This window comes from Rattus norvegicus, chromosome 8 (genome assembly GCF_021556685.1).
Source record: "Rattus norvegicus strain SHRSP/BbbUtx chromosome 8, alternate assembly SHRSP_T2T, whole genome shotgun sequence".
NCBI classification, from domain to species: Eukaryota; Metazoa; Chordata; class Mammalia; order Rodentia; family Muridae; genus Rattus; species Rattus norvegicus.
The window spans coordinates 88,337,736-88,351,862 of record NC_141541.1 but is presented as its reverse complement, the minus strand read 5'-3'; the positions used below and the strand labels follow the sequence as shown (position 1 = coordinate 88,351,862).

The window sequence follows — 14,127 nt, the reverse complement described above, 5'->3', positions numbered from 1 at the left end:
AGAATTTGTAGACTTCTGGCTTTGGGTGAACTAAGAGAATTGTCTTTTTTTTTTTTTTTTTACTCAGTTGGAGTGAACTTTGAGTGGGGATGAAAACATCTTTTATCTATTTTTTCCTTATTTTTTGTCAACTATGTAATAGTTGTAATCATTGAAGTTTCCTAGGCCATAAAACAACTTGATAATTTTGCAAGCTTGACTTTGACACAAGTGCCAAGAGCAGACATACTCACTCAATTTGGGCTTACAAAGAAACCCAAAGGAGTTTGTATGAAAGTGATTTGTCATGCTCGTGGAGTCATAGAAACAACTCTTTTCTCTTTAAATCATTATTTGTAACATCTTGCTGTTGGACTTAATGTATTTATCACATCAATTTTTTTATTTTCTAGTTATTGTTACACATTAATTATTTCACCCATATCTTCCTACAGAAAGCACAACCACAGGGCTATTTAAGAATATGTATCACCACATTTAAAAATATTAATATTTGCTTGTTTTCATCCTTCTTAAACACATAAGAAGTAAGTGCTCTAAAGAAACTCAACAAAGACAAGGCATAGTGCTATCTTCATAGAAGACAACATGTGTAGACATGGTAATGGGGTAGGGAACATGGTCTAACCTCATGAGACCATGGAAAAGTAGAATGGTCTGGATTTAGGTATCTTCTACTAATTAGGTAGAAGGGGTTGAGAGAGGACAGGGTGTCAGAGATGACTCAGAGGTTTTGGGTCTAGGTGACATTTTTTTTCTTTTTTTTTTTTTTCCGGAGCTGGGGACCAAACCCAGTCTAGGTGACATTTTAACTAGTGGTTTCATAGAATAGGAGATCATGTTTAAAGAAGGACAAAGCACTCTAGCTTGACTCTTCTGAGACTAAAGGAATCCTTTGGCCATTTATTCAGAGATGCCAATGGGCAATGGACCTCTGTAGAGATTTGTCATCCATTTCCCATGTCAAGGGAAAGATCCTGTGTAGATCTGCACTGTTTTAAGTTAACTACATCTTTCTGCTACAGAAATGAAGGTGTGTGTACCTCTTATCTTCACACACAGGTGACTTGGAAGCACCATCTAACTTAGTTATTTCAGAGAGAACTCATCGTTCTTTTAGAGTGAGCTGGACACCCCCTTCTGACAGTGTGGACAGATACAAGGTGGAATACTATCCTGTCTCTGGAGGGAAACGCCAGGAGGTGAGCAGGTGACCCTTAAGCACTTCTTCCCTACGGTGAGACTGAGTGATCCTCATTCGAGCCCAGAGCAAAACGTTGGGTGAAAGACAAGAGAGGAATGAAGAATGGTACTCTCTGTTCCTCTCAAGGCAGGCACTTCTGTTCGGACCTCATTAAAGGGAACTAGCTTTTAAAAATGTTCTTAATGGTTTCTACCTACTGTAGAATATCAGTTCAAGTTTTCAAACAAGTTAATTGATTTGTAAGTTTGGACTAGACTTATAAAGTTGACAAGGGAAACTTATTAAAGGTGGCAAATTTAACTACTTTTCCAGACATGGATATCACAGCTGCGAAAATAAATTATGTTGTCACCTGAGATCTTTCTGTAATCTAGTAATTTCTCAAAATAAAGGTCAAGGCCTCATGGGATACCTTCTAAACTTCCTGCAGGTGGCTGTTTAGGGATCGGCCAGGAGGAATGGAGCTGAGTGTTATTCTTTTTATTTTCCCTTCTAGTTTTACGTGAGTCGACTAGAAACTAGCACAGTGTTGAAGGATCTGAAGCCCGAGACTGAGTATGTGGTGAACGTGTATTCTGTGGTTGAAGATGAGTACAGTGAGCCTCTGAAGGGCACAGAGAAAACCTGTAAGTCAGATGAGAGACAGCAAGAGGGACCTGATAGATCTGTTATTCCATTTCTAAGACAAATGGGAGGGCACATGTAAGACTTCTGCCAGCTTTTGACAAATCCACTGTGTTCCAGTCATTGATGTATGAAACTTAACATCTTAAGTATGTTTTTTAAAAAAAAGAATGAAAGGAAACAATGTGTTGGTAAGTTCTGTCTGGAGTTCTATGACTAAAGGATAAAAATAGCTTAGTGATGTTCCAGAAAAAGGGATTAAAGTCTCAGCAAGTTTATCTATTTTGGCTTTCATATGGCTTCATTGGAATGCCACTTGTAATCTGAATTTTGAGCATTCTCCTTTATTTAGTAGTTGGAATGTGTATCCCAGGGAACTCAGTGCAAAGAACACTGATAGGTTTTTATGGGTGGAAGGAGCTATAGTAACTCATTAATTTCTCAAGCAAATATTTTCTATTTAGCATATATAGTTCACAGGGATTCAACTGATGTCCTCTTTCATACTTTCCTAGTGCCAGTCCCTGTAGTTAGCCTGAATATTTATGATATTGGCCCCACCACTATGCATGTGCAATGGCAGCCTGTGGGAGGAGCTACTGGCTACACTGTATCATACCAACCTACAAGATCTCCAGAAGGAACAAAGCCCAAAGAGGTGAGAGACGTCTATTTCTTAATCACTTGACTTTTCTCAGACTTTATAGGTTTACAGTCGTATTATAGTTCAATATTTATGAATCAATTTATAATGTCAGAACCCTCCGACGAATAGAAATGAGGTTTGTGACCTGTAACATGTTAAAAAATTGATACAAAAGAAAAAAAACTCCAGTTCCTATATTTGAATGTAAAAGTTGTGTTCTAATCCAGTGGTTACAGACAGGCTTGTACCACATCACCTAGAAAGTGGAAGCATTTGACTGAAATATCTTATTTCCCTCTGGGATTTCTGTGTGTAGATGCGTGTGGGGCCCACAGTGAATGATGTGCAGCTGACCGGCCTCCTTCCTAACACAGAGTATGAGGTCACCGTCCAGGCAGTCTTGCATGACCTCACTAGTGAACCTGCCAAAGCTCGGGAAGCCACATGTAAGATGCTGCTTTCTTCTGTTTCTCGTTGCTGTAAACTTAACACTTGTTGGAACACTTCTGCATGGACGTTAGTGAGAGTTTGATATTTAGAGCATAATTATAGTTATTAACCTTTCCCTTTTAGTTAGTTATGAAAAAATGGGCGTGATTTTGGCATTCCATGTATTTATGTGATTATATGCTCCTTAATTTGTCTTACCACTTCCCTGTTCCCTCACTATCTTCCTTCTTTCTCTGAACTCTTCTGAATCTTATGTTATGTCATGTCATGACATAACAACAATCAATCAGTCTACCTACATACCTACCTACCTACCTACCTACCTACTTATGTACCCACCTATCTATTATGTGTCATCTCTCTGTATGCCTATCTATCTATCTATCTATCTATCTATCTATCTATCTATCTATCTATCATCTATCTATGTATCTATGTATCTATCTATCTATGTATCTATCTATCTATCTATCTATCTATGTAACTATCTATGTGTCTATCTATCTATGTATCTATGTATCTATATATCTATGTATCTATGTATCTATGAATCTATGTATCTATGAATCTATGTATCTATCTATCTATCTATCTATCTATCTATCTATCTATCTATCTATCTACCTACCATCTATCTATATCTATCATCTTTATATATATCTATTTTTCTTTTCATGTTTAATGAACTTTATATTCAGACACATCCTATAATCAGTGGAGTTTTTGAGTTGCTCTTGGCAACATGTTAATCAAGGAATAGACACAAAACAATAGTTTATTTTTTTAAAGATCTGCTTATTTTATATGTATAGCTATTCCTGCATACAGATATATGTGCACTATGTGCATGTCTGGTGCCAAGGATCCCCTGGAACTGTAGTTATAGATAGTTTTGAGCTGTCATATAGATGCTGAGAATTGAACTGGTGTCCTCCCGAGGAGCATGCAGTGCTGTTAGCTGATGAGCCATTTCTCCAGCCCAATAGTACGTTTTAATCCATGAAGTGCACTGTGTAAGACATGAAGTGAAGACTGTTGTATGACTACAATTTGAGAAGGATATTTAAGGTTAAGTTCAAACATTGTGGAAGTAAAACTGATACTTATAAATGCTCAGTTCAAGTCTGTCAATTCATCGGTCTACTCAATCGTACAACATGATACTCATACATGATATCCAGTCATCAGGCTTGGTGTTGAGGATATACCATTGAATGATGCAGTGTGTTGGGGGTGTTTTCTTGATCTGTAGTTCTTCTGTGTATTGTTTGATGTCTTGGGCTGATGAGATTTGTTTTCCCAACAATTTAAAAAGTTCCCTTCTTTAGGAAGTGTACTTATTTTCTGCTTGGAGAAGTAGAAATTTCTGTGATAGATGTATGGCTTAAATTTAGTGTCCCTTAGCCTACCTTTCTAAGGAAATTGAAGTAGGAACTTCAAGGGTGAAAAGGATATTGAGGAAACATAAGCATCATGTGGAAGAGAAAAGAGAGCCCACCAGTATAAACTTATTGGCAACATGTAAAGATTTATCATTTTTATGTGTTAGATCTTAACCAGTGCTTGTGGTTTTGTGGTAGTGATACACGAGAGGGTGGGATTTGGTTCAGACTGGAAACATATGATCAGAGGTAGCTGGGATAGAGAACCCAAGATTCACAGTGAGAAGGCAGATGAAGGGGATAAGGGATCATCTGAGGATGGTTCTAGACCCAGTAGTGGAAAGAAGAGGGAAAGATGCAGATGCGAAGAAACAAAAGCAGTGAAAAGACAGAGGGGGCAGAAGGATGGTGTTAGAAACAGGGCTTCAGGAAGAGAGACTTGCAGAGTTGAAATGAAAGATGGAGAGAAACAGTCCAGTGGGCAGCTAGAAGGAGGTGTGTCTATTACAGCAAGAGGAAAAAATAGATCCAAGGATGATGGTGCACAACTTTAATCCCAGCACTCCAGAAGCAGAGTCAGGCAGATTTCTCTGGATTCATAATGAGTTTCAGGACTGCCAGGGCTATGTAAAAAGACCCTGTCTCAAACAAACAAACAAACAAACAAACAAACAAGCAAACAACCAACCCCCCAAAAGAAAAATGTCTTTTGCCTATTCTCCTTTTTTCAAAAAAAAAATAAGTTATTTTATTTATTTACATTCCAGTCATTGTCCTCCCTTGGTCCCTCCTCCCACAGTTCCTCATCCCATTCCTTCTCCCCCTTGCCTCAGAGACGGTGCTCCCCCCAGATCTCCCCTTTCCCTGGGACCTCAAGTCTCTTGAGGATTAAGCTCATTTTCCACTCCAGCAATCTCACCAACAATGGAGGAGTGTTCCTCTTTCTCCACATCCTCTCTAGTATCTGCTGTCACCTGAGTTTTTGATCTTAGCCATTCTGACTGGTTTGAGGTGGAATCTCAGGGTTTTGATTTGCATTTCCATGATGACTAAGGATGTTGAACATTTTTTTAGGTGTTTCTCAGCCATTTGAGATTCCTCTGTTGTGAATTGTACTCCATTTTTAATTGGGTTATTTAGTTTTTTGGAGGTTAACTTTTTGAATTCTATGTATTTTGAATATTAGCCCTTTTTTTGGATGAAGGGTTAGTGAAGATTTTTTCCCAATCTGTAGGTTACCAATTTGTTCTATTGATCTCTTGCTTACAGAAGCTTTTCAGTTTCACGAGGTTCCATTTATCAACATTTTTGATCTTAGAACCCGAGCCATTGGTGTTCTTTTCAGGAAATTTTCCCCTCTACCAATGAGTTCAAGGGTTTTTTTTCCACTTTTCTCTTCTATTCAATTCAGAGTGGATCTGGTTTTATGTTGAGGTCCTTGATCCACTTGGATTTGAGCTTTGTGCAAGGTGATCATTATGGCTTTATTTTTCATTGTTCCATATTCAAGACACCAGTTAGGCCAGCACCATTTATTGAAGATTCTTTCTTTTTTTTTCCCACTGTATGGTTTTGGCTTTCTGTCAACGATCAAGTGTTCAGATGTGTATGGGTTTATTTCTAGGTCTTCAATTCTATTCCACTGATTGACCTGTCTGTGTCTATACCAATACTATGTGGTTTTTATCAATATTGCTTTGTAGTACCACTGGAGGTCAGGGATGGTGATTCCCCCAGAAGTTCTGTTACTGCTGAGAATTGTTTTGGCTAACTTGGGTTTTTTGTTTTTCCATATGAATTTGAGAATTGTATCAAATTCTTTTTACATCTTTCCATGTCTGCGAAAAATTGTATTGGAATTTTGGTGGGGATTGCTTTGAATCTGTAGATTGCTTTTTGTAAGATGACCATTTTCACTTTGGTAAACCTACCAATTCATGAACATGGGAGATATTTCTTCTTCAGAGGTCTTTGATTTCTTTCTTTTTTCAAGGATTTGAAGTTCTCATTGTACAGATCTTTCACTTGCTTGGTAAGAGTTACGCCTACTATTTGTGACTATTATGAAGGGTGTTGTTTCCCTAATCTCTTCTCAGCCTGATATCATCTGTATAAAGGAAGGCTATTGATTCGCTTGAGTTAATTTTATATCTTGTTACTTTTCTGAAGTTGTTTATCAGCTACAGTAGTTCTCTGGTGGAATTTGTAGTATACTGCCATATCATCTGCAAATAGTGAGTCTTTGACTTTTTCCTTTCTAATTCGTATCTGCTGATCTTGTGTTGTCTAATTGCTCTATCTAGAGCTTTGAGTACTATATTGAATAGACAGGGAGAGAATGGCAGCCTTGTCTGATCTCTGATTTTAGTGGGATTGCTTCAAGTTTCTGTCCATTTAATTTGATGCTGGCTGTTGGTTTGCTGTATATTGCTTTTATTATGTTTAGGTATGGTCCTTGAATTCCTGATCTCTCCAGGATTTAGAACATGAAGAGGAGTTGTATTTTGTGGAAGGCTTTTTCAGCATCTAATGAGATGATCATGTGGTTTTTGACGTGAGTTTGTTTATGAGTATATTATGTTGATGGATTTTTTTGTATATTGAATCATCCCTGCATCCTTGGGATGAAGCCTACTTGATTATGGGGAATGACAATTTTGATCTATTTTTAGTAGTTGTGACTTTATAGAATGAATTAGGTAGTGTTCCCTCTGATTCTAGTTCATGGAATAATTTGAAGAATGTTTGTATTAGTTCTTTGAAGGGCTGGTAGAATCCTGCACTAAAGTTATCTGGCCATGAGCTGTTTTTTGTTTGTTTGTTTGTTTGTTTGTTTGTTTTGTTTTTGTTTTTGTTTGGGAGGTTTTTTGATGACTATTTCTATTTTCTTAATGGTTATAGGACTGTTTAGCCAGTTACCTGATCTTGATTTAACTTTGGTATTTGTCTAGAAAATCATCCATTTCATCTAGATCTTCCATTTTTGTAGTTTATAGGTTTTGTAGTAGGTTCTGATGAGATTTTAATTTCCTCAATTTTGTTGTTATGTCTCCCTTTTCTTTTCTGATTTTTGATAATTTGGATACTGTCTCTGTGCCCTTTATTCAGTTTGGCTAAGGGTTTATCTATCTTGTTGGTTTTCTTAAAGAACCAGCTCTTGGTTTTGTTGATTTTTTTGTATTATTCTCTTTTTTTTCGAACTGATTAATACCATCCCTGAGTTTGACTATTGCCTACTGTCTACTCTTTGCTTCTTTCTTATCTAGACCCTTCAGGTGTGCTTTTAAGTTGCTTGAATGGGATTTCTCCAATTTCTTTATGAAGGCCTTTAGTTCTATGAATTTTCCTCTTAGTGCTGCTTCACTGTGTCCCATAAATTTGGATATGATGAGTCTTCATTTTCATTGAATTCCATCAAGTCTTTGATTTCATTTATCTCTTTATTTCTTCCCTGACAAAGTTATTGATTAGAAAGTTGTTCAGTTTCTGTGAGTATGTGGGCTTTCTGTTTTTTTTTTTTTTTTTTTTGTCATGAAGTCTAGCATTTGTCTGTGTTGATTTATCTGTTGAGGCTTGTTTTATGTCTGATTATGTGCTCGATTTTGGAGAAGGTTACATGAGGTGCTGAGAAGAATGTGTATTCTTTTGTTTTGTGGTAAAATGCTCAGTAGAGATTTGTTAAATCCATTTGATTTGTAACTTTGATTAGTTTCACTGTGTCTGTTTAGTTACATTGGTGAGAGTGGGGTGTTGAAGTCTCCCACTATTATTATCTGAGGTTCAATGTGTGTTTTGAGGTTTAGTAAAGTTTCTTTTACAAATATGGATGCCCTTACATTTGGGGCACAGATGTTCAGAATCAAGACTTCCTCTTGGTGGATTTTTCCTTTGATGAATACCAAGTGTCCTTCTCCATTTTGTTTGATAACTTTTGGTTGAAAGTGTATTTTATTGGATATTAGAGTGGCAACTTCAGCTTGTTACTTGTGGCCATTTGCTTGGAAAACTTTTTCCAACCTTTTACTCTGAGGCAGTTATCTATCTTTGTCAATGAGGTGTGTTTCTTGTTTATAGCAAAATGCTGGATCCTGTTTATGGATCCAGTCTGTTAAACTGTGATTTTTAATTGTGGAATTGAGTCCATTGATGTTGAGAGATATAAAAAACATGATTATTAGGTCTTGTTATTTTTGTTGCTAGAGCTGGTATTGTGTGTGTATGATTCTGTTCTTCTGAGTTGAGAAATGTTTAATTTTTTGTTTTCTTGGATGCAGTTACCCTCCTTGTGTTGGAGATTTCATTCCAGTATCCTCTGTAGGACTGTATTAGTAGAAAAATATTGTTTAAATTTGGTTTTGTCAAGGAATATCTTGGTTTCTATATTTAAGATGTTTGAGAGTTTTGCTAGGTATACTGGGCTGGCATTTGTGTTCTCTTAGGGTCTGGATGATATCTGTACAGGATTTTCTGTCTTTTAGAATCTCTGTTGAGAAGTCTGGTACAATTCTGATAGGTCTACCTTTATGTTACTTGGACTTTTCCCCTTATATTTTTTAATATTCTGTCTTTGTACTGTGCATTTAGTGTTTTGCTTATTATGTGACAAGAGAATTTTCTTTCCTGGTTCAATCTATTTGGTGTTCAGTAGGCCTTTGTACATTTATGGCTATCTCTTTCTTTAGTTGGGGGAAGTTTTCTTTTATGATTTTGTTGGTTGTCCCAGCTGGTTGTGGGTATTTGGGCAAGATTCTCACTTGTGACTTTGGTTTCTGTGGGAAGCACGCAGGCTATAGTCTATCTTCTTTATTCAGAGGTAATCTTATTTTTGATTTGGTAATTTTTTTAACTTAGATTTTCTTCCAACCATTTAGGCAAATATAGTTGTTCTTACAAGTTTAGTGGGTACCTAACCTTGACCCATTTTTATTTTTCACTCTCATAAGCATGTTCATAGAGCATCCCCTATAATAATCTTTTAAATTAATTTTTGAGAATTTCATGTAAAACATTTTGATCATATCCATCCTCTGATGTTCACAAGACCTGCCTCTTTTCCATACTCTCCCAACTTTGTGTTCTGTTTTCTTTTTAAACCCATTGAGTTCAATTTGTGCTGCCCATGTACTCTTGGGCATATGGATATTCAATGAAACATGCTTAGTTCACCAGGGCCCACACACTTAAAAAAACTGATACACACTCTTTACTAGAAGGTATCAGTTGCCAACGGCTATTCAGCAGGGATGGGACTTCATGCCTACCTCCAATCTCCATGCTAGGTTTTGTGTGGCTTGAGCTTGTATGCATGCTTTCCCAATTCTGGTGAGTTTACATGTGCAAATGTTCTGTTGACTTTGGAGAATACTGTGACCTTGTAGTTGTCTACCATATCTAGCTCTTAAAATATTTTGTCCCGTACTTCTGAAATGATTTCTGAGCTTTGGGTTGTTATATAGATGTTCTATTTAGGGCTGAACCTTTATAATCTTCTCTTTACACCTTGACCAGTTGTAAGTCTCCATGTTAATCACCATCTACTGTGATAAGAAACTTCTCTGGTGATGGTCCAGAGATGCATTAATTTATGGACAAAATGATGTTTTCAGGAATTGATTTAATATTTATTTATTAGACTAATAATAGTAAGTCCTCCTCTATGGCTTCTGGCCTCCACAGTCACAGGTTGTTGACTTTGATAATTGTGATAAGTATACATTTCATCTTATGGAGCAGGACTTAAATCAAATCAGAAAGTGGTTGGTTACTCCCATGACATGTGTGCCACTATTTTATCAGTAAGCATATGTTGCCAGGCCACTCAGGGTTCACAGTAGTGTAAGAATGATGATTACTTTCCCCCTCTGATGGTGTATATAACTCTATACCACCATGAAACTAATCACTGGGATGCAGTTTCTAGGTCAGTACCAGCTTGCTTTCTTCATGTATGTGGTATCTTCAGGAGTCTTACTGTCAAGTTCTGAAAAGTTATTAAGGGATTTCCTATAACATTCTTGAGGGAGCACGCCTTGATAGACTTCCTTTTCAATATTAACTTATTTAAATATCTGAAGACATATAAATTACTAAAGACATCATTTATGGCTGAGTAACAAGTAGTTTAAATGGACTGGGAGATTATCATGTAAACAAGAAGTCAGCAGTGTAATAAAAGCATATATCCTATCTCTAAAAGGCCTTCTACAGAATAAAGCAACTCTGTCTGGAAAAAAATGGTATTTCCATTTCAAAATCAAATTGGGTATGGTGTCACATGCATAAATTCCAGCACTTGGGAGGCAGATGCAAGTGAATCCCTGAGTTTAAGAACAGGTCTACAGAGTGAGTTCTAGGACAACCAGGGCTGCACAAAGAAACCCTGGTTCTAAAAAACAAAACTCAAACAAACAAAAAACATCAAAAGAAAATTGTTTAGCTACATACCTTTAAGTTTTCTTCCCAAAAAGCTTGTGCAGATACTGAAGACACTCTGGTGACCCACATCTTGTTCTAATGTCTTGTGCTTCTTTAGTGCCCTTACCCAGACCCCAGGATGTGAAAATCAGAGATGTGACCCACAGTACCATGAATGTCATCTGGGAGCCTGTGCTTGGAAAAGTTCGCAAATACACTGTTAGATATAAAACTCCAGAAGAGGAGTTCAAAGAGGTAGGTTGGAAATGAGAAAGGGTGGAAAGTGTTGTTTTCTTGTGAGGCTTAATAAAATAACCTTATCTAGGGTAGATGATAGTGTGTTTTGATTATTTGTCACTTTGTTAATGAAAGGCAGAAAACTTGTGCAGTCAAAACATTTTTTGAAAATCAGTAATAATTTGGACTGTGTTAGATTTAGTTTGGAAATGTTCTGCTGTGTGATTTTAATCTCAAAAATATCATCCCTCAGTAGATAAAGAGTTATAGAATCCATGAGGTATTTTCTTCTCATCTAGTTGCCTTATATGGTACTCTCTAGTCTATAAATGACTAAAAGTGCCAAATGTTCTAAAAATACAAGGTAGTGAGAAGATTCGGGGGTTGGGGAGAGGAAGGGGAATGTGTTAGATAATGGTAACATGGTCAGTTGGGCAGGTCAGGGAGAAAGGAGGAACAAGCTGTTAGAGGACTGTGCCTTTCAGATTGATCTTTTTGAGGTGATATTGGGGTACACAACTTTTTATGTTTCAGTGTGACTGAAAATGGAAACAAAATGAAGGAGGTTTTTAGGAAGATCGGTTTAAAATTTGGGTGCTCTTCCAGAGGTACCCTAAAAGCTGTTATCTGTACATGGGATATGTTCTTCTAGGTGGGCTCCTTTGTCTGGCCTCAGTGGGAGAGGAAGAGCCTAGCCTTACAGAGACTTGAAGTGTCAGGGTAAAGGGGGTTACCCAGGGGGACCCCCACCTGCTCAGAGAAGGGGAGGGGGAGCAGGAGGGAGAAAGGAGCGTGTGAGGGGGTGACTGGGAGGGGGCAGTGAGTGGGATATAAAGTGACTAAATAAAAAAAAAGGGGGGTGCTCTTGAGGAAATTTTAATGCCAGAATTCCAGAGGCATTTTTTTTTTTTTTTTTGGAGCTGGGGACCGAACCCAGGGCCTTGTGGTTGCTAGGCAAGCGCTCTACCACTGAGCTAAATCCCCAAGCCCTGCATATTTTTTTTGAAACCAACTTTTCATATATATATATTTTGTATATATTTGTCATTTATATATCGAACCAAAGTTATTTTATATGTCTGAACACATCTTTCATTTCAAACGGAGTTAGTGGTCAATGAGTCTCACAGAGATCTTAAGTATAAGAAATGAGATTTGTAGAGAAGATCATTTCTGAATAATAAAACAACGATAAAAATGGTTTGTTTGATTGAAGCCACCGGCAGTCACTGCTTGCCTGAAAATCAGATCATTATGTTTCCAGGACATACATTGTTCCTACTTTGGAAACATTTAAGTTGTGCCCGTTTTCTGGATTCTTATGCAAAGTGAAAAGTCCTGCTCTATGGGTGACATGCTCCTTGTGGTTTTCTGCTGAGAGCTCTAGTAAGCAGCAGAGGAGAGGCCAGAGAAAATCCTTTCTAAGAGGCCCCCACTGATTCCTTCCTGTTGCAGGTGGAGGTGGACAGATCAAGGACCAGCACTACCCTCAAAGACCTCTCCTCTCAAACCCAGTACACAGTGAGCGTTTCCGCAGTGTATGATGAGGGCACATCTCCCCCGGCGACTGCTCATGAGACAACCCGTGAGTTGCTCCCTGTTTTATGGATACGTTGGGAATACTTAACATGCTTGCAAATCTCTACTTACCAAGACATTTGGTTTTCAATGTTCTTTGGCAGCATTGATGATGCTAGGGTCTGTAGATTATTTTCTCTTAGTTTTGCCTTTTGTAAGAGGCTATCAGGATAAGCAGTACCTATAAGCATCTTTCCCTTCTGCAGTTCACAACTTAGCTGTCAAAATAAAAGGTTAATGGAAAGCCCCAAGGTCATGAAAGGAAGACCAAGTAGGTGAGTGGGACTCAGAATGTGTAGTCAGATCCCAGAAGGGGAGAGGTGGCCTCAGGGGCAGCATGACACAGAGACTTGCTGTCCCTTTCATAGTGATTTTACTTTGTTATCTCTACTCCCGTGATTTAGTTACTTAACTCAGTGCAAGAGTGTATAGTGATCTAATCAAGTGCCCAATTTATAATAACCTGATCACAATATTGATTAAAAATGAAAGACGACAGTCAGCGATATCCAAAACTAACAACAGGAGCTTCAGATGTATGTAATTAAAAATCTGCATTTAAAAAAGATAAAGTGACACATAAAATTAATAAATGATTTTATTTAAACCACAAATGGTAAAATGATGACATTTATCACTTTAACACTTCAGCATAATTATAATAAGGTGTTTCCGTCTTCCTGGAAATAGTTATCACACTTGTATTCACAATGCATCTTAGTGTACACTAGCCACATAGCTTTTCAATAGTCACACGTGGCTAGTGGCTCCCACAGGACAGCACTTGTCTAGAGAATCCCAATAGCTTTCTGGACCTCATGTGTCATCTACTGGTGGGATCAGCACCAAGGTCTGGAACGTTTGCAGAAGCCAGAGTCTAAAACCTTTGCCTCTGCTATAATAGGAGGGCGGGCTATTAACCCAGACCCAACTCAGCATCTGCTTTGTTGGTGCCAGCTTGTCTGTATTTGGTCAGGGTATTGTCCACATGACAACCCATTCCTTACTTCAGGCTCATGCGTTTCTCTCTCTCTTAAACTTCACTGTGATGGGACCTCTTGTACCCAGTTTGTTCCCTTGCTGTCAGTTCTTATTTGCTACAAATCACAGAGAGGAAGACGCTGCTGTGAGTCAACCGCTCTGTGTATACAACAGATGAAAGGAGAGGAATGTCAGGAAACAGATAATCCAGTAATGAGATTAAGACTTTCAATGCGTGCTTTCGAATCTTAGGTAGATCTGACCGGCATCCTGAACAGCTGTTGTCTTGAGCTGTGTGGTGAACGTGGTACCACTCTCTATTTCCATGATCGCTTTCGCTCCAATCCTAGAACAAACTTCCGATGACTGTGTATACTCTTGTACGGTCAGTTTTGAGAACCAGCACATAGGGACCAGATTGATGACGAGAGTTCAGGAGTGGTGGCCTCCTTTGTCAATTGTCATTCCTTCCAGAGCAACTCTAATCCTGTTTTAGACAGTCCTTACTTATGTCTGATATCTCGAAGTGTTTTCTCTACTCTTATTTAACACTTTCAGATCTTACATTAAGGCATTCGATTCGTTTTGGGTTGATTTTTTTCCAGGGTAAG

General features: G+C 37.9%; 1 protein-coding gene across 4 annotated transcripts in view; it reads left to right on the top strand.

The window, feature by feature from the left end:
* Window positions 1-14,127, top strand: part of Col12a1 (collagen type XII alpha 1 chain) — a 117,783-nt gene that overhangs the window by 44,741 nt on the left and 58,915 nt on the right. For all 4 annotated transcript variants that reach the window (NM_013142.1, XM_087560602.1, XM_087560604.1 and 1 more), the window contains 6 exon segments: window positions 1,063-1,202; window positions 1,701-1,830; window positions 2,344-2,486; window positions 2,791-2,920; window positions 10,839-10,975; window positions 12,413-12,542. In NM_013142.1, the coding sequence (NP_037274.1) occupies window positions 1,063-1,202; window positions 1,701-1,830; window positions 2,344-2,486; window positions 2,791-2,920; window positions 10,839-10,975; window positions 12,413-12,542 (810 nt within the window).